The sequence below is a fragment of the Dromaius novaehollandiae genome, chromosome 3, assembly GCF_036370855.1.
Source record: "Dromaius novaehollandiae isolate bDroNov1 chromosome 3, bDroNov1.hap1, whole genome shotgun sequence".
NCBI classification, from domain to species: Eukaryota; Metazoa; Chordata; class Aves; order Casuariiformes; family Dromaiidae; genus Dromaius; species Dromaius novaehollandiae.
In genome coordinates, this window is record NC_088100.1 from 38,625,287 (window position 1) to 38,652,689 (window position 27,403).

The 27,403-nt window shown below is 38.8% G+C and overlaps 1 protein-coding gene across 1 annotated transcript in view; it reads right to left on the reverse strand.

Moving 5' to 3' along the window:
- Window positions 1-27,403, reverse strand: part of ME1 (malic enzyme 1) — a 202,918-nt gene that overhangs the window by 35,629 nt on the left and 139,886 nt on the right. The window contains exon 7 of the mRNA XM_026121035.2: window positions 6,045-6,154. Coding sequence (XP_025976820.1) covers window positions 6,045-6,154 — 110 coding nt within the window. The remainder of the gene's footprint in view (window positions 1-6,044; window positions 6,155-27,403) is intronic.

Genomic DNA, 27,403 nt, shown 5'->3' on the forward strand with positions numbered 1-27,403 from the left:
TCAAAAAAAACTAACTTGTAATCAAATACTAGTATTTGCTTCAAGTCATTTTCCCCTCATCACCTTAAAAAGCTATTAAACAAAAAGAGGGGATGAATCTTTGTAGCATATCCTAAGATCTGAGCTATTCTGGACTAAAAGATTAAGAAGTAGTAAAAGAAAAATTCCTATTTTTTAATATACAACTTAAATTGTAACTTAATGTTGCCATTCTTCCAAGTAACCATGCACAGAGTGCCAGAAAAAGCGCCATTCCCCTCTTTTATGCCTACTGGGAAAAAGGTGAGAGTAAAGATTGTATCTAAACTGTGTCATTTAAAATCTAGTGAGGTAAATCTGTGGGTAGCTCATATGGAAACTTCATGTAGAAATTGCATCCCTGCTCTCTTAAAAGGCACTTTCGAGGCTTGTCCAAAACATTGAGCCAGTGCAACTAAATACCAACGCACTATTTTTGCCTTTTCCCCTCCCTCCCGGCAGTTTTGGGGTGCACAGTAGCACCTGCGCCCCAGTCTCAGAGACGAGGGGAAGCAGGGCTGCGGGCTGGTGCGGTGGCCAATGCTGCGGCAGCCCGACGCTGCTGCGAAGCAGAGGGATGCTCTTTTAGGAGACGGGACCTCCTGCTCCTTGGCAGAAACTGCCTTTTCGAAGCTTCATATATGCAGAGCCAAAGGCAGTGCCCCGGTCTGCAGCCGCGGCATGCAGACAAAAGAGCAGGGAAGTTTCCAGCGAAGGGGAAATTGAGCCTTCTTTAAAGATCAGCCCTTTGGTATATTTGCACAGAACTATGCTTTAACATGTCATAGATTTATACTTGACTATGGTTTGCAACTATTTATTTTATGAAGCATGTGTAAGTGGAAACTCAGCTGCGGTGAGATATACGGTAGAACTGATTTCTTGATTTCTGCTGAATTTATTTGCCCCAAATGGAGGCTTTCTCAGGCCAGGACATCCCCCCCAGTGTGATTAATACTGGCAAAGTGTTTTCTGTCCCTTAGGGCTGCTGCGATTAGCATTTGGCAGTCCAAGTGCAAATTTACTGCATAACAAAAGCTCTCATTGATACAGAAACTTATCCATGATGAGGAAAAACGGAACAGGAAAATGCATGGAAAAGTGTACCAAAGTGTTCCATAAAAGCATACAAAAGCTACAATGGGGTATCTACCTGAAAGCATACACATTTTACTGTAAATTTACCACTGAATAATGCCACTGGACAGGTGATATCATGTACATACTTATAGTAAGAAAAATATTCTTCAGGTAACCCTAGAGTAAATGTCTGAATTGGATATTTTTTTTTAGTTATAAAAAACCAAAAGTCTGTTTCACTTGGAAGCATATTTCACTTTATGTTATAAGAGAGGTTTTCTATAGTCTACATTTGGTATCAGAATTTGAGATATAAGATATCAAAATAGGAGTGACTACATATCATCTAACATTGCAATTCCCACATTCTTGGTCAGAGAATGAACTGGAAAAAAACCCATCATCTTGAAAGAAAAAAAATCAAACCATTTTCAAATTGATTTCAAGAACTGGAATTTCCAGATACCATTTGTAACATTTCCAATGTTAAGAAAAATTAAATGCTAAAAAGTTTGTGATAGGGAAATTCTCATTTCTGAGAATTACACTGATTTAAGATTAATATGGTCATAACATAATTTTCAGCTAAAGTTTTCCTAATTATTCAAATGGTACAGTCTGCTAAACATTTAGCATATATTTTAAACCAAAACACCTATGCAAGATGAAATAATAATCTTAAATTGCATGTGCTCACCATTTTTTTTTAGGTCTGTTCCTTTAATAAAATTTTGCTGCAATTAAACCACACAGCTGTTAAAAATAAATGACATCTAAAGTCATGACGGATACTGAAGTTATTTACATGGAGAGATTGCACTGTTTTGGAATTATTTTTGTTGGCATTATAATACGGGTTCTGTGCCCCTAATGGAGGAAAGCATTGCATCTGTGGGCACAGTGAAACAGAGCTATAATGCTAAAATAAAAACTTGCAGAATTATACTGCATACAGAAACATTTTCAATATATTGGCTTATTGTCATTTTCCCTTGAGACAATTTTAACGTACTGGTGGGGAAAAATCAAAGCAATCAGCTGAAACAATTGGCCAGAACAAAGGCAGCAAGGCTAGGGAAAGTTTTGCCACTATTTCATATTTAGCCACGTCAGCAACGCCTATAAAAACCTGCCACGTGATAAGTGTTTAGAGACCCATGTAAACTAAGTACATGGTTACAGAGATGTAGAAACTTGCCTTAAGCCACTGACCGTGCCTGAGTAGCAAAAGCTGCTTCAATGGCCACATCAAAACCAGCCCAGGTGTGGAAAGGCACCGCTGTGGCACCCTCCTCTGCCATTTCCCGAGGAGCAAATATGCCCGGAGCAAATCCCCACCGGGAGCCGGGCGCACAGCTACCAGCCTGCAACAACGGCACAAGCAGAACCGCAGGCACCTGGGTTGTCCCTGAGCGGACATTGCTACGTGTCCCCTGCTTAGGTACTAAGCAAATGGAGTAAGGACCTCGGATGTTGCAATTTTGGACATGTATCTAGTGCTTCTTTAACCTCTTTTAAGAGCTTTCTGCAACACCAGGTAGGAGCCCTGCACAGGGAATGCCACAGGTTCGTTGCCCCAAGGGGATTTTCAACTTCCCAAACCATGGATCCCAATCCCATCTCCCTCCAGGGAGGCCAATAAAGCAGGGAACATCTCCCTTTTACTAAACAGCTTGGTTTCACGACACAAGTCCTGATTCATTTTCTGGGGTTGCTCCATGCCAACGCAGGACTTTGAGAGGGGAAAAAAACATGTCACTTCCTTAAGAAAAGCCCAATACTGTCCCTATGGCTCCTCACCCTAAATATACTAGGGACAAACAAAGTTTACCAACATAATTTAATCCAGGCATTTCTAAATGTTTGAGAGCTTGGCATCACAATATTAATACTTTTTCCATAGAGGAAATTACCATCAAAAAACAATCTGATGTTGGAAAATGCTGCCTAATAGTTAGAGAGAACCAGATAAAGGCATTTGTTTTGAACCCAAGGCCTCCACTGATCTTCATTTCCAAAAATCATATTCTCTATGTTCCAGAAAAAAAGCTGAAGCAAACTGATTTGTGGTCAGAATAAAAACAAGCAAGAATCCAAGAAAAGAAAAAGTGAATATTTTCTCCCTAAAGCAATGCTACTGTTATTGCAATCCTAGAAAGTTATTTCAAAAACATAAACATCTAAAAATGCTCATAATCACAGAGGGGGGAAAAAAGCCACCACTCATCCAAAAACAAAATGCTTTTCAGAATGATAAAGTAAGAGTAATTTGAATACTTTAATACAGGTTTATAGAAGTTGCTCAGCATCTTGTTTGCCCTTGTTCCTAATTCTTTGAGTAAGGAAATGGGTTACAGAGAAAGCTACAACTCTTCTTTCCAAAGTCAAGGATGTGGCCCCTGCTGTAGCAGGGATGGAGACAAAACTCTTGCAGAAATTCTCGAACATATCTATAGGTTACCCTTTGTGGACAATCTCCAGTGATTTTACGCTATCAATACTTTGGTGGATCCTTTCTTTCCAAATGCTCTGCAATGGCATCAATAGGGGCATGCAGACACCCTGCAAATAGTCGAAGACAACGGGAGGCAACTGGAATTGTCCCAGTTACTACTTGCAATAGGTAGTTTGTCAGGTCAGTTCTTCAGCTTGCCATATAATCTTCATATTTATAGTGTCTGGCAGGAATCAGAATCATAGATAAGGGTTTTTTTTTAGTTTTGGGGTACTTAAAGTTCTCCATTGCATCCCTACGATATATAGGAATCATTTGTCTGAATATCCTATGAGAATGCAAAAAGCCTCAAGTCCTTGTGTAAAACATATTAAAAATGCAAATTTCTTGCTATCCTTGAAGCAGCTTTGGGCTGTCAAATATTTAGACCAAGAGGAACTATGTTTAAATCCCCACATGAGCATTATTTTCAGAAGATGGTGGCACAGCAGGTGCAGCATTGTGTTTCTTTGCTTCTATTAGTCTGATGCTGCTTGTCAGATTTACTGCCTTAGGGGCAGAAAATATAACTTGCACGCTGAGATGGGCACTCTTTCAAGTAGCCTTGAAAAATCACTCCACTTTTAGAAATGGAGAATCTCTAAGGATTGCTAAAGAAGTCAGCCCCATCTATTCTCATTAATGCTGTCAGGTTACAAGTAGCGATCCTTAAAGACCTTTAGGCTTCATAAACCTGGGACAGAAAGAAGGACGAAAGATCACTGAACCTATTTTGGGCTGTTGTTTTTCCATTGCCACATATTAGGAGAGATGATGTCCTACAAAAAAGATGCTCAGGGTGTTTATGTGGATATGATGACAAATGGCAGAGAGCAGAGCAGCCTGAGCATCTGCTTCAACTGGAGATCACCTGAAAGTCCTGGACATCACTTATGAAATACCGAAAGACCCACAAACACAAATTAGACTGCAGAAACTGAATAAATTGTGGCTGTGCTTTTAAGGAAGACTGATAGCTGCTAGGGCAGCTGGGGCTGAAAGCCGGACAGATACTTTATAATACTTCTGAATGTGAAGACACCTCTTTCCTAGGTGTATTAGGAAAAAAGCAGTGGTTACAAAATGCATCTGGAGTCATTGAAGACTTTCTCAGCTTAGAGTAGCAACATTTGGTATACTTTTGCTGGAAAAGCCTCACTGCTGTGTATTTAAAACTATCTTCTAGTTGACCATCTCAGTGATTGATGGTCAGAGCAGACCTGTGTCCTGAAGGGAAAGAGAATTCCCTTTGGGAGCCGGGTCTCTGAACAGCTAGAGAAATTTCCAGATGCTGCTTGGTCTGCTACATTTGTATTGAACTGCTGTGGCTAGGGTTACCCACAAACCCTGCAGGGTGACAAGCACCACGCTTGTTATAGAGAGAAATGACATTTTATAATTACTTTATTTCCAATCTGGGAGTTTGCCCTCCCTAATCTGTTTCAGATGCAGGAGCAAAACTCAGCCAGGCTCGCAACAAAAGCAGAGTTCACGTAGCTTGCAAAATCCCTAACACTGTGAAGACAAGGGCTGTTTGTATCGGCGAGCCTGTGCGGCTCCCTGAAACGCAGCAGTAGCCCAGGTCCCAAGCATGACTCAAAAACGACTTCGGAAAAACCCAAGCCCTTAATGCCTGGCTCAGAGGGTCTCTGTAAACCATTAGAAATGAAGGCAGCTAGGCTCCCATATCTGATATTGTCAGTGCGGAGGGTCTCCACCACCTATAAAAACACGCAGGGTCAAGAGGCAGCCGAGCACAAGGGCCTTGGTTCCCCTCTCCAGTTCTTCTGACTTCAGCCTCCTTGCAAGCAAGCAAGCCAGTGTCCACGTTGCCCTACAGAAAGCTACTTCCCAGTACTCTCTTCCTGTAAAAATAAGGAAGTAAGGCAACTCAAAGAGTAGCATCAGCTGTTTCCATCCTGTTCATCTCTTCCTTCTTGGGAGCGAAGAGACACGACACCCATCTAGACTACGTCCTGAGGGCATCGCCCTCACTTGCAGACCCAGACAAATTCCCCAAAGCCACCGCAGAGCACGAGGCGCGCTATTCCTTCTGCTGCTGACTTTTCTCCTCCTGGATCTTTTCTGTACACCAGCTGCTACAAATGATTCAGATGGGAAAGCAGAGTCAAGGGGATAATTTCCCTCTAAAATTAAATGCAGCCCTGAAACTTCAACAGAAATTAGAGGGATATTTAACTGAGTTGTCCGTTTAAGAACTGAAAGAAAGTTTGACACTTATCAAGAAAGCTCTGAAGCATAGAGAAACTGCAGAGCAGCTGTCTCTGTAGTGGCAAAGAAAACTGAGGGAAATGCAGTCCAGGCTTGAACTTTGACCAAAGATCTTAAGTTATAATTCATATGAGAAAGTCATTCACACCCTCTGGTATAGCAACTGAAACTCGTTTTTCTGGCTTGTAAGCACCACAATAGAAGAAAGAGAATGTGTTACCTTGAATGTCATCATTGAAAGTGCAATACTTGTTACGGTACTTATTCAGAAGGCGGAATGCATTAGCGTTAGCAAAATCCTCGAACTGAATGAGGCAGTTCATGCCATACCTAGAAGGACAAAAAAATTATACATTTATATTAAGATAATACATAACTGTACACCAAATACTTCTTAACATTTGCAGTCACTCCCTGAATGCAAGTGTAATATGACTTATACATATAGTTACATTTCTGTTACATTCTGTATCTTTATATTCATATAGACTCACTAGAAGGCATAATCAGACTACTAATATGCCATACTGGGTTCTAAGTTAAGAATAAAAGATTGGGAAAAAGGCCTTCATCTTTTTGCAGACATCTCAACAGAAGTCTTCACTGAGCAATCCGCTAATGAGCAAGAAAACTTTGACTCACACAGAAGGTAACGAAAAGTAACACCTTCAGAACATGGATTTTATTTTAATGTCATTACGCAGGTCAGCAGCATGACATCACTCACAGTAAGCTGCTCAACCCTCCTTCTCACCACAAAAAAAGCAGTTAGCAGAAACACAGTTAATCTAGACAAGTGATAAAAATGTGAGAACAAATTAAAGGAAGGAAAACGACAGCTTTAAATTTGAATTGTGTTCCAGCTGGTTAACATATACTAAATCTTTGGGTGTATAAAGAAACTAGCTTACCTAAATTCCTTACATCTACTCTTTGACTGGATTCTCAAAATAGATTTTCTGAAATTAATTCTAAATGTTTCTTAAACAGTATGCTTAGAATCAATGTTATCATCTGTTTCAATGTTGTTCATCCACCTAATGAAATAATTCAAGCTGACATGTCCTATAAGACTGAAATCTTTTGCAAATACTGTATTTTGAAAATATAAGGTGTAGTTGCATCAGATGAATCTGAATCATTTGTATCATCTAGCTGACATGATTATCAAAGACAGTTCAACAACCTGGGTAAGTAACTCTGGATTAAGGCTGTGATAATAATCTCAAAATTAATGTCAGGCATTATATATCTTTAAAACAATTTGCTTATTTGCATGCACCAATAGTGACCACAGAATCAAAAGCGAACTAAAAGACCACAGAATTAAAAGAGAAACTTGCTTATGAAGGTTTTCAGTGAGAGAGTACTTGGCCAGTTTAATGTACCTGCTGCCAAATGATGCTGCACAGCTACTGCAGGCAACGGCATTTACAGGACGGTGCTACCTGGGTGCCTTGGCCCCACTGCACATCAAGGCTGTGCTATCACGGAGCAAACGGCAGGATTCTTCCAGTATAGTTAGGTGCCTACATTGACTTCAACAGGCATTAGGCACCTCAAACATCTAAAATCATCTAAATCAGGAACACGGAAGTATTAACAAAACAAACAAACAAAAAGTATGGAAACTCCAGACTCGTGGCACTAGATTCTTAATTCCTCCTGTCCTAGTATATCAATATCTAACAAATAAAATATGGACCTGATGTATTAATAAGGTTATTCCTAAAAGGAGAGTTAATTATAAGCAATTTAATATTCCTACTATGCATCCTCAGGTCCTTAGAAGCATCTCATAACAGCGTTTTCTCTGGATTTCTTCCTCGACCTTCCAATATGGCATTTTAAAACACTTGCTTAAAAAAAATCACAGACATTTCTAGACAAAACTATGTAAATATTGAATTCAAGCTCAGGACACATCAGCAACAGAAAACAGGATCACTGGAACACTGTCAGTTTCATATAGAAAAAAATCAACCCCCCAAAAGTTGAAAATTTGGGGTCGATACTAAAACTGCCTACACATGTTTGAATCTGGAAATACCCACATAAAGATTCCATCCTGAATTAACATTACAAGAAAAGTTATTAAAAAAAGTGTTTTAAACTTAAAGTGAATGTAGGCAAGTTATGCAGGCTAGAAACCCGTATGATTGTAACTAAAAAAAAATTTGCATGAGTGTTGCTATAAAAACGTACTACCTACAAGGACTAATAGGGCAAGATCTCAAAAGCACATGCCCTGTTTGTGCTAAAGGAGTTTACCTTTATCTGTTAACTGTACAAATCCAACAGATACAGTCAAGCAGTTTCTGTTTCATCCAGAAAAGCAACACATATGTATACTGGACAATTCACTATAAATACTCAGCTGTGATGTTAATATAGTTATTCTTTAAACCATACATACTTTTGGCAGGCCATGCTAAGCAAAGCCATCAATATAAAAAAAGCACAAAAAATCCTGTGACTAAATTAATTTCCATGGAAATCACATATTTACAGCCTTATTACAATTAGCCAAAACTACTGGGATTCCACTGTCGGAATGGTAATTCCTGCCAAAAATAAATACATCTTCAGGTTTTATGGAAAAATCTGGACTTCTTCAGCAGCATAGTGACAGAGAACTGTTTAAGGGAGAATTTGGCTGGTCAGTAATTCAGTACAGTAAATCACAACTGAGCTCAAATGGGAAATGAAATTGGAGCTACTTTTCAATAATTAATTTAGATTTCTAACCGGATTTACTACCTGACTTAAATTTCTGTGATTCCACAAGGATCCAGGAGTTGACAGTTGGATAATAATTTGAAACTAATGAGATTAACACTCTGGAATCCTGGAACTTGGTTAGAAGAGTTTTTTGATGTCATTAAGCCAATGTCTGTTACTTTATTTTGCCATATATAATATTCCATTTTCTCATCTGCACTTGATTTTTCTCCATTTTCTTACCCCAACACTTCTGTAGTCACCTATCAAAACTCCCTGTGAATTATATTAAATCAATGTTCCTGTAGAAAGCCTTCGTTCTATACTGGGCACACCACCCAAACTGATTTTCTGAGCAAGATAACGTGGCTGGCTAATCTAATTAAAATGGGGAAAAAAACAGAAAATCTAATTCTATGTCTCTGAGGTAGATTTTGGTACTAGAGCAGAAAAATTGCTAAGCAACATTCTTATTCACTGCAAGTGTTATATATATATGACATCCAAGTAAAAATATGAGATTTCAGTTGTACCCAAACCACCGGTACCTCATAAGATTCATGAATTTTAGGTCTATCTCCTCAAAAAAAGTCAATTAAAGTCCAGTCACTGGGTACCCATGATATTCTCAGCTGCACCCATCACTCAAAAACACTAATTTATAGGTGAGATAACCCAGAAAATCCCCTTGTAATAATGAATTGGCCGTAGAAGTGCCACACACTCTTCTGAAAGCAGTGACCACATCAAAACAGCCATGGATTTCTTCATCCTTTCACCACTGACTCTCTAACAAACTTTCTCAGATCCATTCTTCTGTGCCTTCCACATCTACCATCACAGTCACTTATAACAGAAACCTGCACCAAAATCTAAAATGATGTTTACAACCAACAACTCATATCCACTTTCTTTTCTGTATCACTTTGCAATAACCTTCTACTCTTAGAGTTTGAAATGATGTTCTTGGTTTGTGATTTCTCCATGATAAAGGGAAACTGTTTGAATCAACCTTCATGAAAACAGAAGACTTCCTCTCTTTTTGCACCTCACACCATCCTGTCACCACAAGTTTTCAATTTGGAAATCTACCTCTTCATAGGATATGGTCAACAAAAGATTACTGGATGGAAAGGAAGCCCATCACTTTATTGCTTGCCCACCTGAAGTCATCAAATGCTGTTGTGCCTTCCAAAGCACTGCAGCTCCAGTAACTATGGCGCATTGTAATGTTATAATTCATATTGTCTTTCAAACATTACAGAAAGAGAAAGCAGAAAGCATACAACTTCCAAGATGTGACAATCTTAACATCTCTCATCAATACTCTATACAGATATGGCACAGATTCACTTCACTGAATTTCCTCTGATGACACAGACTGACTCAAGGTCCAGAAGCAAGTAACTGAGATTTGCTACAAAGGGTATCAACAGTTTTAAAAACACTATTAAATGGTTGCGGTTGACTATTACATGGCACATGTTAAAGGCAAAAAGCCTGCAGTTGAGCACCTGCAGCTCCAGGCAGGACAAGAAATAGATTACAGGAGAACACAAGGACAAGAAACCCCATACGAGATATCCTTCTGCTCTCTGAGGTTCGCAGCTCCTCTCAGATGTAGGGCTGGCAGTACTTTCACCCTGCTGCATAAGGTCTCCAGTATTCCCTCCTCCAGAAATGGGTCATGCTGCAGAGAGGGACTGCATTTGGTGCAGCTCCCTGCAAGTATCTTGCACTTCACTAGACGCAGTCTTCAACTGCTGGAGGTGACCTATATTCTCCTCTCAAAGTTCAATCAATTAACATGGTACGGACAATTCAGAGAACTCAAGTTTAACCAAACAATTAGCTTGATTACATTCAAATCCAGTTACTAGCAAAAAAGACAGAGTGCACGAGTGCACTGTGCCTTCTATCACTCTAAAGAGTTACTGGTGTTCTTGGAGGGGTAAAAAAATTCACTCCTTTCCTCCTCACAAGACCTAACTGCTACTGATTCAAAATGCCATGTAGAATAATCTCACTTTCATTCTTAAAAGCCAATTCTCAATAACTTCTCTGCTTGCTCTCTGGATATTGGCAGATATGAATCAGGACTTCAGTTCCTTTTTTATTCTCCTAGCTTAAAACCTGTAGTTGATTCCATAGACAATATGAGAATATTGTGCTGAACTTAACCTAAGACCTTGACAAGGGCACAAGGATCAAGGAGACAACAGGTAGGGACAATCATAGCTTACCACTACACATGGTGTCTGTCAAGGCTGCATTCTCGACTCAGTTTTAGTCTGGCATGTCATACGGGTTCTTACGGAAAGGCTGTGTATTACTCAGAGATCAACAGCAGCAATACAGTCTTCACTGGTCTTCCCTATATTGCTCATGTTGCTGTCTTCAGGGAGTCAGCAGAACACCTGGAATTTGTACTTGAATGCACTGAGACAAAATCTGCCTCATTTGGTTTTGTATCTGTTGGACCAGGCTCAAATTTCACAATCTACCAAAAACAGAGTCATGGGAGCAAGCAGACGTTTTATATGGCAACAGTGCTGCTAACATGAGTCACATTTAACATATCACACCTTATCACTTGCCCAAAACAGAGACAACAATTCCCCAGCTATCACGTACTTCTGACTTGGGGATACATAGGGGATAACTGGGGAAATGGAAAAACACATAGCTAACACACATGTTCGTACAGAAAGGTGGTACAAATAAATTGAAGGGAGAACCTACCTAGGGGCCATGAGCTGTCTTAACCCAGAGCATTTGAAGAAATAAAGGATCTAGCCCTAGACTACCAAAACTAAGAAAACAAATGAAAACCAGGAACACATTCTCCCCAGTGGCAACCATAACAAATGCCCTAGTGAATTCGTAACTATTTTCTCGCTCTGGAACACACTTTCCTGACAGCAGTATCTTGGCTTCAGTATCATGGAAAGATTGCTGGGTTCTAGCAGGCACGAGTTTTGTAGCTGTGAATTCCTCTCTTCTGCTTGTTTTGCATCTGTCACTGTGGTAGCTGAGGAAACATAAATAGTCCCTAGAAAGCGATAATCCAGATCACTACTCTCCCTGCTAAGTCCTGTTTTGCCACCCACATCCTTTTGTGTACTTGGATCTTAATTTCTTGCTCAAAGTCATACAAGAAGTCTAAATCGGAACCAAACTGGACAGAAATTCAAAGCCATCTTTCCTTTCTCTGTTGTGGATAAAAAATGTGGACTAGAGTGATAGCAAACATGCAAGTTTATATTTGTCATCAAGTATGGAAGGCAAACATTGGACAATAGATTAAAAAGAACCAGCTCATCAGAATAACGTGTGGTTGCCAGAAAAAAAATGTTTCTAATACTACTCCTGACTCATTACATACTTTGTGTAACAGTCTTAGCTGTATTCATTTAGTCTGCCTGATTTATGAACAAATTTATATTGTCTGTGACAACAACATTAACCTTTCAAATAATTCCATAGATAATATCTGTATGTAACATACTGCAGAAAAGCGTCCACAGCTCCATAACCATACCAAATATACAGTACTAGCATTTTGGCAACCATATGCTCTTAAGAAACTCAAATAGGGAATATCCTAAAGAATCCAAAGGGAGCTATAAAATTTTGGGCATCATCTTGAATTCAAACCATATGATCAGTGAAATCCTTGCTTACTTTTACAGCTAAGGAATTTTTCTGGAAATGTATTTGGATCATTTGTTGTTAGTGCCAGCCATTGTTTTGGAAACCTTCCTAAAGGAACAAGTAGTTGCTTTTTAGGCTGTAGAGCTTCCAAAATCCTACTTGATTATTTTCTTTGTTCATGTGGGCTTGGAGCTGAAAAAGCTTTAAAAACTTCAGAAGTGGTTGCTGACACTCATTCCGAAGAAGGAGCAAAACCAAAATGATAGCAACACTGGAATTCTCTCCCTTTCCTTGTGCGTCAGTCAGCCACGCTGCCAGCCAGAGCCATTTATAGTGTACCAGGACAATGTGGAAATCGGCTCGTTCCTCCCTACTCCGTACACTTTAAGTTTGCTAGTTTCCATATATCCCACTGCTCAAAATAGATTTAAAGCATAATGGTCACTACCATTATCTCCTCTTCGTGCCAAGGCTTTCAGGAAAAGATGCCTTCCCACTTTCCCTCCTGACAGCTATTACGACCTGGATACCTTCTCTTCCTGCTCTCCCTCAAGCTACCCTTAACTTTGTTTCATATGGAAATTAAACTTCTGCAATCAGATCATGCATCCATCTTAGCACCTCTTCTCCCAGTACAATTTTAAATCCTTGGTTAATTTCAACCAAATTTAACAGAGGGGAATAGAGATTTCCACAATACTCACTACCTATATGTTTGGTGAAAAAACGTGGCCAACTTAAGAAACACTCCAGTGAGCACCGCATGCACCCTCTAACACATGTTCCTACTCACGCTGTCTGGGCAACAGCCTGATGGGCCACAGCTGCACAGGACAGAAATCTGTTCAAGGTGTAGTCAGCTCTAGCCAGTGCTACGACAAAAACCCCTTCCCAGAAGGCCTATCATTAAACTACAGATAATTTTCTCTCTCTGTCCGGAATCGGAACAGAAAGTCGGAGACATCACTTTCTTCACAGGAAGAGATTTTCAAAGAACTTAATAGAAACCGTCACCATCTCAGCCTGCCACATGAAAGGCTCTCTTTAAATTTCAGTTCTTTCCTGCAGGCAGCCATTGTTTCAATTTTCTCTATAGAAAGTCTTTTCTTTGTTAGAAATATTTTTCATAGCAATCTTCTGTTTCCAGACTAGTCCCTGCCCTGATGATCTCAATAAATCTCCAAACTAAGAGCAGGCATAGAGAAGACGAGACAGCAGCATTCAGCACCTGCCCTAGTACTTACCATAGCAGACCCCTGCTACATTCACATCCTCCTTAAAAGAAGTACAATTCTACAAAAGTCTTTCTTGAAATTACCAGTCAGACAAATAGGTACTAATGGCATAATAACAGCCCTGCAATTCTAAATTATGCAATTCTAAAATGCATCCTAAATTCCAAACACTGCAATTCTGAAATACAGGCAATACCAAATGATGTCAAAATTGTTATTCTGTAGCACAACAACAGTGCTACAGTGTCTGCAGTGCCAGTCTCCTGCCCAGCCCTGCCTGGTGCTGGTGCTCCAACACCCCTCCGCTCGCGCTTCTCTCCCCAGAACAGGTTTGGTTCTTCCTCACCATGGCCCTGGTAACCTGGAGGTAGCGAGGAGAAAGGGCTGGAGATGGTTCAAAATCTCTTTTTTTCTTCCTCCTCCAAAAGCACTGTTACATTTGTGGACTTTGTAGGTCTTGGAAGGAGCAAAATGGAGGAACAGAGTGGCGATGAATAAGGAAGGTTTTGTGTTTGGTCATCCTAGAAGTTCTCACACGTAAGCAGATGAGCAAAAACCAGATCCTCTGTCTACAGTCAGGCACCATTTACATAAAGGGTTTCTCTTATGCAAAAAAGGGAATTAAATTTAAGGCTTTGTGGTACAGAAGCATAAACAATTATTACTAGAAAAAGATGGTCCATTTTTTAGCTTAATTTTTCATAAACTTGGCTGCATCACACTTTGTATCACAGGACTAAGTACTACTTGCTCTTTAAACTGAACACATAGAATTGCATCCTACTGAAACCTTAAGCTGAAAGCCCTTATAAGATTAACAAAAATGGTATTTCCCAAAGAATTACTCTCTCTCTCCCCCAAGATTCCCATACTAAAATTAGTACTCTTGCTGCAGGGTCAAGATAGATCCTGTTCAGTGGCAGAACTACGGCAAAAGTACATTACCATGTTTACAGTGCATCACAATAAAAATAAATAGACATTTTTGGTTGATGTGCTGTCTAAATTTTCATGCATTTTTAAAGTGCTATTAAAGGAATAATATTGTCACTCACTAGAGAACTTGATTAGAGCAGGTTCCTCTGCTTCAATAGATGATTAAATTAACTATTAGCTATCTCAGGGAGACATAAAGGCTGTAAAATAATTAATGACAAGTTACTATTGATGGAAATGCATTTTATTTCTTACCGTAGCAAAAACACTTATATTTTATTTTGGATTTATATATTTGTCCTAAAGTACTTCACACAACAATGTGTTAGGAACTGGGCTTGATCATAACCTTGACTTTCCCAGTGCATGTGTGTCAAGTCCTGTAGCAGAAATACTAAGACTGGTATAAATGAACTACAAATGGAAATGTATGTGAAAGCATCCGAAGCAACTGCAAAACAAGGGTCAAAAAAATGGCAAGCATCGATAACGAAGGACGCAGCTGACCGCGGTAACTTCAAGGAATTTTACATCAAGAGCAGCAGATCCGAGCTCTGGTAAGACCTCAGCACAGCCACTCGTGAGCAGGACCCTGCACTTTGACAACAGGACAACAGCAACAAGGTCCCGGCACATCACATATGTCAGTCCTTATCCTGTTGGCGCAACAGGAAGCCAGAATACAGCCCAAGAAATTCAAAACAAGGGCACACAGACAAACAGGCAGCTGACTTTCCTAATAGCTATGGAGATGAAGTAAGCAAAATCCTGAGGCAAAAGGATCATGCCAGAGTAGCTGTTGGCTCTTAAAGGTATAAAAGAAGTGTCTAGAAACAAGCTTGTCATTGCTAATCACAAGGAAGCCAGGAAACACACTGCGGCCATGAGAGCGAGCGCCCCTTCAGCCTCTGGGCTGCATGCAAGTACTCCTGGCCAGACCCCTTGGAAATGTACCTCCTGAGGCTTGTGAGCATGCGAGTGTGAGACTAGAACCAGGTAAAATCAACTTGTTTAGAGATTTTGTTACATAAACCACCTTTCTTTTCCATAAATCTTGCACTGCGTGTTGTCAGATTAATTTCCTACATGTGGACATCATCAAGTTGCCTGCTCTCCACTGTAAAAACGATTCAAGTCCCCCAAGCAGGGAGCTACCTGCACGACACAGTACTGCGATACAGAATAACGTGTGTCATACAAAGAAATCTTACTCAGGAAATTTCATTAAAGCCAGACATGAGCCAGAACTCTTACACTCAGTTCTTGACATGACACAAACATCAGCACTAGCAGACTAGCTCTTAGGCATGAAAAAACATATCAGATATAAACTTCCACAAACGCAAAGGTATGAATGCTTGGCTACTGCTCAAGTTAAATTTAAGGAGGGAAAAAAAAAAACCCTATAAGGTAAATTTTGTTTTCCTCTTAAAAAAGAGGTCCGTATGGATGTGCAATAAGCAGCAAATTGAATTGCTGTGATGTTTTCTCATGAATGTGTATTGGCTCCCCAGTTACCTGATACTGACCCCACCTAAGTCAAAAGTAAAACTCTGGGAGCCTGAAAATGTAATTCTATCTCTCTTAGTTATTCTGCTTCTTTTTTCAGAGTTACCACTTCAACTGCTTTAACTGTGACTGCAAGCAAAGAACAATGTCAAATTACCTTCAGTTTTATATTCATTTAAAAGAGATGAGTGCAGATTTGAGACAGATGATCTGAGATTTTTTTCTATTCAGTCTCTTTGGTTCTTGTTTAGAGACTTGGCACTGTGACACTTTTGGCTGAGGGAGGGAAGGGTACTGAACAGATGGACTGGTCAAGTGTCTGAGTAGACTAAATCAGAAAAACAGTGAACCAAGAGAAAAACACGTTTCATCTGGACATAAAAAACAGCTTCATTTCTCATGAATCCTCAGCTGTAGCTAAAGGTGTGTGTCATGCCCTGCCTTCTCAAAATACAGCGGGGTCCTCAGTAAGCCCGTCAGCTTTTGAAATGTAAGAACTAGATTTAATTAAATGGCTTCACACTAAACCAAAAAGAAATTGCTGCTATCAAAAAAAGAGTATTATAAAATACTTTACAGTGTATCATCCTATCCAGCTTAAATCATTTGAATCTGTCTTCAAATAGGTGTTTCCTGGTCACTTCAAGAGTGGAATCTTTAAGCACCTGTTAAAAATTCAATGATTAATAGTAGCTATCCCAGATTTTCAGGAATTTTGTTTTGCCCCCAAAAAATCAGAAAACCTCAGTTCTGAGATTTCTCCTGTGCAGAGCATGCCAACACACTTTAAAAGTAGAACAATTTTAAATGTGCTAAATGTTGACAGGAATTATCAAAAAGAAGCAAGTACAGCAGCACTTGAACAGTGGTCAGCAATAAAATAGGACTGTCACAGAGAAGTCCTCTGTAGATCTTCCAGGATGAAATATGCTATACTATAAACATCACTATTAATAATCACTGGGATTAATGGAACCATATATTCCAAGAAGCCTGGCTGGATTCCTAAATCTGGGCATGAAATTTTTCTCTGCACGGGCTCTCAGATTTCTGTATTAAAATGAGAGCTGCACTTGGAAAATATAAAGGTTCCCACTTAGTTGCACAAATTATATTTGCATTCTCTGCTGTATTTTAAGGAGGTGTTTTGAAACTTAGTCCCTAAAACTACTTTTGCTTATACAAGTTAAATCGTATTTTCTAGAAAATAAACTTTCATATGTTCATTGCCCAGATAGTAGTTTTCTCCACCTTCCAAAAAGAGTGGGGGAAAGTTTGAGGAAAAAAAGAAAGCACTACAACAACAAAAATAGAATGGGATCTTTGGCTGGTAATTTCAAATCAAAGTTTTTCACAGTAATTTTTCATTTTTGCTTATGTATCTGGGTCTAATAACATTTAAAAATGCTTCTTCAATAAAAGCTGATTTATTAAGGTACTTAAACATATGAGAATTCCAGCTTGGGTCCAAAGGATTATTCCTCTTCTTTATGTTCATGCTTTGATACCTTACCAAATTAAGCCTGAGTGATTTATAGCAACTGCAGTGCCTTTTTGAAAAGATACTATACCTTTTGCCAGATCCTAAGGATTTCTAAGTAGCTTCAGCAGTTTAAAACAAGATATCTGCACTTACTTATATTTTTGATTATATTTGCATGAGTTTATAGATATTTTCTCTAATAGAAAAGATGCAATTGGATAGCACAACTGGTATGAAGCCTGGGGCAGCGCAACATCTGCTCTTTCCAGCTGCTACTTAAGGTATAATGAACAGATGGAAATCTTGCTTCCACTACTGAGAGCTTTCACCTTGACTGTTAAAATGCAGAATGTAACGACTTTTTGGAAATGTCAGAGAAGTTTGTAGTAGGAATTCTTCAAGTATTTCGAACGGATTAAATACACTGACATTTGTGTACTGTTTGATCATTTCTGAAGCACTCCACCCCTTCCCCAAACACTTCACTGTATTTCTAAGGCATCAGAATATCCTATTTACAGTCAACACAAATTATACTTGAGAAAAGAGGGAGTACAAAATATTGGAGGTTAGACCACAGAAATGATGAGTGTAGAATTTACTGTTTGACTTGAGGAACTATGAATATTACCACTGAATACTGTGGAACCATAGACTAGTTGGGGTAGGAAGGGACCTCTGGAGATCCAACCTCCTGCTCAAGCAGGGTCAGCTACAGCAGGTTGCCCAGGACCATGTCCAGTAGGGTTCAGAATATATGCAAGGATGAGACTCCACAACCTCTCTGGGCAATGTGTTCCAGAGCTCACTCACCCTTGGAGTAAAAATATATTCTCTTATGTTTAAACAGAATTGCCTGTGTTTCAGTTTGTGCCCATTGCCTCTTGTCCTGTCACTAGGCACCACTGAAAAGAGTCTGGCCCCATTCTCTTGACAACCTCCTTTCAAATATTTATAAATCTTGATCAGATGCCCCCTGAGCCTTCTCTTCTCCAGGCTAACCAGTCCCAGCTCTCTCAACATCTCTTCATATGACAGATGCTCTACTCCCTTAGTCATCTTCGTGGCCCTTTGCTGGACTTGCTCCAGCAGGTCCATGTCTCTCATGCACTGCGGAACCCACAGCTCAGATATGGCCCCAGAATAAGGAAGATAAAATCTAGCTTGCTTGATAACAATGTGTAGGGCATTAGTATTTGAGCTAATTTGATCTATTTCTTATTCAATTAGGTAAGACAAATAATTGCAGTGCGTCAAATAATTTATATATAGATAATGAGACTCAGTTAAAATGAAGTTTCAGGAGTTGGCTTTTTTCAGTGCTGAAGGCACTCACATCTATATTAATGACTTTAGAAGTAGATCTAGGTGAGCCATACTACAATTATGAAGAAAGATCTTTATTATATAAATATCAGTAACTCCATTATGCCTAGATTTCATGCTAGTCTTTATCCAACATCACTAAAAAAGGAAAAAAAAAATTCTTCTGTATACACAGAAGAACCTTTTATCTTTTAGAAAAGCCAGAACAATTACATTTCTAAAGCATCCTTCAGCTTTCTCTCTTTTTGACCAATGTCGACTTCCATGGCTTTCTATGTGCTATGCTAACAGTAAGGTGTTGAGTGCTTTTAAATTTCAAAGACGACTGAATTTGGAGGTACCTGACACATAATTAGATCTTAGGAACACACTTAGTTTTTCCACAGTGGTTTTACAGTAAACTTAGCATGCTATGCTGCACTTCCACTGTAATCTTAATTATGTACGAAACCTCTAACTAGAAACTTCTGTATTTCACAATGGAGCTACTATTCCATCGTGTTGAAAAGATTCACCTTTATTACATTTATTCCAAGATCAAATTCAATGGAGAATTGCTAGAATCTGACAAAATCCTGGCACTTCAGGAAGGACATTTCAGGAGCCATTTGGGACTACACACCCTCGTGCCATTTAATGGTAAAGAAACTCATTTGGTCTTAAAGTCTCTCCCCAAATTTCCCCAAGCCTGGGGGAAAGTAGATTATGACAGACTGTTTTTGTAGGTTTTACAATTATTGATTTTATTTTCAAGTTTCTATATCTAAAAAAAGAAAACTTCCAGTCTACCCAATCACACTAGACATTTTTTCCACAATTCTCACAGTTTTACAGTTTATCATCATTTACTTATGTGAAAACTATTCCATACTTCTAATTAGATAGCAGGGGATATTCTTTAAGTCAATCCTTATTTTTCTCAAGCATTTTCTGGAGGGGAGGGAAGGGTATAACCAAAATTCATATCAAGCATTCAGGAAAGAGATTTTTGAGCACCCCAGCAACCACTGAATTCTGTAATATACCCCACCAGCCGTTGAAAGCCAATATATTATAGCAACTATAATTTATGCTAGAAATTGTTTCAGCATGCAGCCTTTTGAAACCTGGGGAAGCACAAAGAGCTCAAAATTAATCTGGAATCCGTTCAACCAGAACCACTATTGCAGACTCATGAAAAGAGGCTCAGGTATATAAATAGGTGGGTATAGGCATGAGATGAGATCTAAAGTGACATTTAGGTAGGAGAAGACGGACAGGAGTTGAAAGGAAGTGTCACACCTCATCTTAAGCACACTGGGGGAAAATTCCGTCTTATGCCTGAGGTGTACAGCACAGTCTTAGGAACTGCAGAACAAATGTCCTTGCAATCCAGAGTAACATAAACTGGGAGAAAATAACAGCAGTATCTTCAGGAACAAATTACAGTTAGATGGACTTCCGTATTTTGGACAGAAATATGACAGCCTGGTCTCTCACGACACAGTTCCCTTCCCAAGGCAGTCTCCAGGACCTCAGCTTGAAGACATCAAGCTTAGAGGAGATGCTGAAGGTCCAAATCTTAAGAAACTGGCAAAACCTCTTTGTCTATGGTTTATCAGCTTCCCCAGTACGCAGGCCAGATACAATGTCAAAGACTGGAGCCTGGAAACACGGGATTAAAGGCTTCCTAAGAAAATCACTAACTTACACATCCTTGAGAGCACTGAACCTTAGAGGTTTTCTGGTACTAAAAGGGGAGGGAAGATGACCTATTTCAGGCAATTCTATACAGCTCCATTTTGACTCAGAGGAGAAAGAAAGAAGCATGGATCTTTTGGTAAGGTGGTATCAAGATTGCTTATGGCTTCATGCCTAGCACTGCATTAAAAAAATAAGTCTGGCCAGATAAAATCTGAACATGCCCTGAGCGATTTTTAACCTCTTCATAATCATGCTGTGATGATGCAATTTCTGCCACCATCCTGGTCAGAAATATTTTACATATGAAAAAATAACCTTGATATTTACAATTGCCTGAAGTCAATCTCACTGTCTTAAGGGATAGAATTACTCTGGAAAACAGCTGATCAGTGTCCACAACTCTTCTGTAGTCTTGTGTCAGATCTGGGTCCAAAGAACATCAAACCATCAATTTTCCTTTTGACTCTTTTCCAAGAACACCACCTACATGGGCTCTAGGATGCTTTTCTGCAATACATCTTAAGCATTTGATCTTTTTTCCATTCTGCTTTGTTTGCATTCTCAAGGTCACTCAGACAATTAAACTATATGACAAAATCTCTGCTCCCCATGCCATAAAATCTATCATGGCAAGAGAGGTACATGGGCAGCTAGAAGAAAGGAGATGATGAGGAAGGAGAAGAGAGAGTAAGCAGCTTTTATACCTCCAGTGAGCCCTATTGGAATTCATGTTTGGCCACAATGTTATTAAGTATTTTATCAATAACTTGGCAAAATTAAAATCATTACTAATAAGGTTTACACATGACAAAAACTTGGCTTGTTATAAATTGTGAAATTGGTTTTCTCTTGTAATCTGGACAAAGATAGAAATATATTCATTACCATTTGGCCAAACGTAAACTCATAAAGCAGGGAACAAAAGTAAAGAACTCTGTCCTAGAAAGATGTATTTCAAAGAAAGTTAAAAGTGATAGTATGACATTGTTCAGCAAATATCACGGCCAAAGTGTCTATTATATATAAAGACTGTACAGGCAGGGGAATATCAAACAAGGATAGAGTAATCTTACCTTTATATTCTGTACATTACAAACAGTACTATAGTACTCTGACCATGTCTGATGTCTGTAATTCCAGAAAATTGTTTAAAAATGAGAGTGGGCCACAGAAGATCTGTGCAAATTACTATAGGGCTGGAAAACAAATCTCATACTGAAGGACTTACAGAAACCGACAGGTGACTTGATTCTGCTGCAAGGGCAGCAATGTGAAGAACAAAAGGTAGGTGATCAGCATTAACTAAGTGCCCTATTTTATGCAGAAGGTCAGACTAGTTTACAGAAATTTTTTCTGGCTTTATAAACTTGTAGTACACTGAACACAGCTAGAGGAATGCTGGAATAATATACAATAAATCTCACATTCGTTTTAAAGAATGCAATTATGTGTACACACTCAGTACTTTAAGGAACAGTTCAAAGGACTTACAAAGCTAGGCTTAAAAGTGAAAAGTGAAAACAAAACTTGTGTTGCAGAAGTAAAGAGGGGACAGCATTCCACATTAAAGATAAAAGAAAATTTTTCTTTAATAGTAAGTGAAAAAAATACGATGTGGTGGGTAACTGAAGCAGAGATTAGCTGGAGGCAGAAGTTAGGTTGTGCAGAACCACGACAGGATGAACAACTGTTTTGATGTAGTAAAGCAGTGCAGCATCAATGAGGAGATTCATAAAAAGAGGAAGTGCTAACAAAGTGGAGGAAGGAAGACAAGTTTGGCAGCAACATTTGGACAGACTGGAAGGAAACCAGGTGTGTGTCAAGAAGGCCAGAAATAACTGCAATCCAAGAAGAAGATTATTCAAGAGTGAATATATGTGTTTAAATCTTTTCTGATGAAAGACAAGCGTAAAGAACTGCCCTCAGGGAAAGATATCAGAGATACACACAGTCTAGTGAGATGGAGAGCACAGCTAGCTAGCAGAAGCTAGATTTTGTTTCATTAGCTTTGCTAGTGCACACTAATTTTCCAGGACAGTGCTATCAAAGTACTGTGTGACTCGGCGGACACTGAACAGCAATAACAAGTAACACTACTGGTGCAAATCATGCAGAAGATACCCCAAACCAGAAAAAAAGCTCTATAAAGACATGTATAGATGGGTTCAGCCCAACTCTTCAGTTCCTGGGAACAAAGACCTGCTTTTCCATTGACAACATCCTTCCTTCTTTCTGTCCTTCTCTGAGCAGTTATACAAGACAGTGAGAAGTTAGATTATAGTATCCATACCATGCCTTGTCATAAGGGGATCAGAGATCCTCTAAAAATAAATGCATCAGATATTCTTGGGTCATGCCAGAAGATCACCATTCTGTATTAATAAAAAGCTTTTCAAATCTGCTTTTCCAATCCGCAGTCTAAGCGACATATTCCCATTTAACCTGCAATAGTTGATACCAGCATGCTAAAATAAACCAGTATCTTTTAGAAGATAAAACTGACAAATTAATCAAAGCTCAGAAAAGTTTCATAGGCTCTACATAGTTGCCTTTAGGAAAAATTCTCTTGTTCTCATGATGCTTGGCTTGAGCACTCCTCTCTCAACTATAAAGGATTTTGCAGTTCTCTAACATATGTGGTCTTCTGAGCAATCACAAAAACATTACAAAACCAGGTTGCAACTGCTTGGTTGCTCTCTGATTTCACAGGTTATGGAAGACTCTCTAGTTATTCTGGACCAGGAAATTGAGTTCACAGGAAAAAAAAAATCTTAGTCCAATGACCAAGGAAAATGAGTTCAGAGGCATATAACAAATTTTCAAACAAACTTTGTACTGATGACATTCAGTATTACATGTTTAAAGGAAAGAAAAAGATCCAAAACCAAGAGAATACTTTTCCAAAGTGCTTAAATAATTAACTGTTTTGAAAATACTAGTGAGAATTTAAGAGAAACTCGTGTTTTATTACCACCAGCTAAACTCATTTTTCTATGACTTTATTACAGTGGTTTATATGCATCGCAATATTAAGAACTTCACACAGAGTAAACCCTCACAGACTAAGAAAAGCCTTTCCATGGCCTCCTGATACTACAAAAGTTGCAACTACTATTAATATTTATATGAAGTCAAGATTGTATGTATTAATTTCAAAATTGTCCCTAATTGGATTTATACTTGGGAAAAACTGAAGGAATGTTTATAAATTTTGCCATAAAAGTGGAATACTCAAGCTCAATAAAATGGTATATTTATAACAGTAATGCTTTTTCCAGAAGTCATCATAAAGAAATAATAGCTCTTGCTCTCTTGCTTTCATTGCAGAAACAGGAGCTTTCTGAAACCCCTAGAGAGAAAGTAGAAGAATGAACATTGTATTTTATACTGAAAATTGGCAACACTTTCAGCTGACCTACACTGGACATATTACTGCAGTTCGTGTTAGTGGCTATGGCAGTGTTTTATCATCACAAATTCAGCATTCTTAAAACGTGCTTTTGAAGCATGTTCAAAGCTTTCAGTCCAAACTGTCTCACTTGTTAGTTTATATTCACGTACTTCTTAACAATGAGTAGAAAAAAGGTTAATTGGAGACTAAGTTAAAGTCCCAGAAGTGTTCTAACTCCATTTTAACATCTTAAACAGGTGGTTAGAAGTTCTAGATGGCTCCTCCTCATAGCCTCTTCAAATATCCAAGATCCTGAGGATTATATGTATGATGTCACAAGAGTAACATACAGAATTATCGCTCTTATAATTGGAGACCAAGTGAGAAAAGAAAGTGGTTGCACACCTCTTAGATCTGCTTATAATCCTAGCTAAACCCAATGCTGTGCTTTTCACAGGATTATTTAGGCCTTCCTCAGGGAACCTCAGACATCTATGAGGTGTTCTCCCAGTTTCTGGTAGAGTGAAGTAACTAAGTACTGATATTTAACACATTATTTTATATTATAGAGGCATCACACCAATGGGATGGAGGTTTTTTTCTGATTTTATTTCAGGCTGTCCAGAAACTAATGATATATCTGCACTGGAATCCTTGGGTAAGACTGTAGTATAGACACTTTAAGGAATATAAATGTGCTTCAAATTATCTCACTCGAGTACCAACTACAGTGTACTGTGAAACTAGGATGTACCAAATAGTTGAAAAGAATATTTTTATGTTCTTCCTATATTCTCTTTTTTGTATATAACTCCTCTTCACTTATTCCTTGGATTTCTGAAAAACAATCTAACAAAAAAGCTTTATACATATTTCAGTGGATATGGTAAAATGGATTTTCAGAGATGAGCTGCTGAAATTCCTGCTGGATTCAAATACTGGTTGCACAGTATTTCTGAAATTAGCCCTAGACTACACCTTTTTGGAAGGATTGGGGGGTCACGGAGGGAAGAAATTTATACCAGTGTCAGATTCCCTTATTTTGATGTTTGAAGCAAAAATCTCTCTATTACTTGTACTTATTGGTAAATTCTATGACTAATTTTTCAAAGTTACTAATGTATATGTATTCCCAAGACTTTAGAGAATTGCATTACTTTAATAAGTACGTTCAGGACGGATTGTTAAAAAAATACTTCTCAGTTACTTTAGTAATTTTAAGTCCTCTGTCCATGATTTACTGATCAGTGATCCATCTTTTGTCTTTTAAGAGTAGATACATTTAAAATGCCTTTTCATTAGCGAACAATCTCACTTTTGTACTCTGTTATCCTGGTAAATATTAAAGTGTACACACACATAATTACAATCAATAGGTCAACATGCAGTAATACTTGGAGTACTCTGGGCCTTATATGTAGGATATCTGTTGAGATCGGTCATACAGGACCTTTCCCCTTAAAAACAGTGTAAGTATGCCAGTTACAACTTACCCTTTTTTAAGGTTGCTCACTCACAAAACTATAGAGGTGGATTCTCCAGTCTGCTAAGGACACCCTGTATCCCAAAAAGCAGCATCTCAAATCACAGACGAAATTAAATAATTTTGTTTGTGTAGATGAACAGTTCCTGTCACCTCAAGCCAGCCAGAAACTTAGCTTTTGGGGTAAGGAAAAAGCATTTAACAGCTTTTTGCAGAAAGTACATGCAGATGTGGGAAAATACGGCACAGCAAGGCACTCAGTCTTCCACCAAGGAGATACACAGCAGCTTAGTCAAGCACCACTATTGCACAGCTCTGATTTGCTCTGTGACTGAATAATCCCCTAAGCTGGGAAGGCAGTCTCTCCCCAGCCTCTCTTCTCAGACACAGCAGAATTTAAGTAGGCCTTGTTAATGCAGGGAAGGTTCTGCACAGTAAGCCAGGATATGATTTACAGCTCATAACTGCATCATGCTAACTATGCATGCACAAGCTTACTGTGCACAAGCTTACTGTGCACTGGAACTGCCTTTGCATGAGCTAGTTAACTTGAATACGTAGTAAAATATCAAGGTAACTGCATGAACTAATGCTTCATGCACAACAGATGAGCAATTCTTAAATTCATACATTCTACTCCTGTGCGGTGCCTACATCATCTAATCAAGCCCAGAATAAAGAATAATGAAGTTAAAGTAATTTTTCCTTCTTCAGTGAAACCCAGTAACTACCTTCTTGAGAATAAACAAGCTCAGCCTGAGTTTCCTTAGCCTGACAACTATTATACAGGATAAAGTGGGACATCTGAATTGTCTGTATCTTTCTTACAACTGCGAGTTTTCTGGAAGAAGTCTGATAATGTGTTCATGGCATTAGATTACCGAGCCTGAAAAAGCAACCAGTGGTTAATTCTGCTTATTCCATAACATAAATTTGATCTATTTCTTCCAGCTACCTGTCTGAAAGCTGTTTTCCTGGTCACTCACTTAAAATACATGACCTTTTTAAAGGCTAGCAAACCATTACATGTTGGTAATAGCAAGCACGGACCACCCCATGTTAGCAGTGAGTGACCCGAAAGCCTGATGACTGCCAGTACCAGAGTGAGCCTGCTCTCCCTATTCCAGCTGCAATGGTAACATGGCATAACTTTCAAAGTACATATTTTTGCAGAAACACAGGGAGGAAGTAGATGCTTCAACCTTCTTCCTTCCAGTCATGCGCAGAAGCAAATACAAAGATGCACTTTAATGTTCTGGGAAGAAATATTGATATGGGAAGAAGTCTAAGAGGGAGTGTGAGTTAATGGTGTTAAGAAGGCTTCCAACTCGCACAGTATCAGCCAGATGTCTAAACACTCACTGTAAACATTCACTGTGGCATTTGAGGTGGCCCCATCACTCTGTGGTTGCAGTTCAAGTAATGTGTATGATCTGTAACACACCAAATATCATCAGAATTATGGTTCCAAGCGCTGTTCCTCATGTGAAGCCTGTCATGCAGTATCAAAGAAGCTTGACCTGGACTCCCTTGATGAAAAATCACTTACTGATAATTTTTTTCTTACAAAACAGACCTTGGAGTTTGACATCTGTCTCTCTCCTTGGTCCCTGCAACTCCAAATTCCATACCTCTGCAGGTATAAAGAGAGATCTAAAACTTGGTTTTATTAATATTTTAATTTTCTGGTAGGTTTTATTAGTTAGCAATGTAAGAAAGGGTGAGAGATGCATCACAAGATAGACGCGTACTGGCAAGATCATCTGTACATTAAAACAAAAAAGTAAACAGTAAATGTCTCTACTCCCTGTCAACAAACACAATGAAGTCTACAAACTATTCCAGAACCACATACCACATTCAATCATGTGCTCAAGTAACGTAGAAGATAATGAAGAGATCACTGCTTCTATTTCAAGAAGCTACAGAAGAAGAGGCTGACGAGGGAATATATGAGAATGGCACAACAGAGAATAGAATAAATATTACTTTGAAACCAAATATTTGAGTGTCTCAATTGCAATGTTCCATTTAATAGACTAAAAGAGAAACTCATAAAGCAGCAAATGGCTGGGAGTGTTAGAATGTCCATCTTCCTTGTTATTACAGAGTATCATGTATTTCAATAATTTATTTTCATAAACTGTAGTGGTCAGAG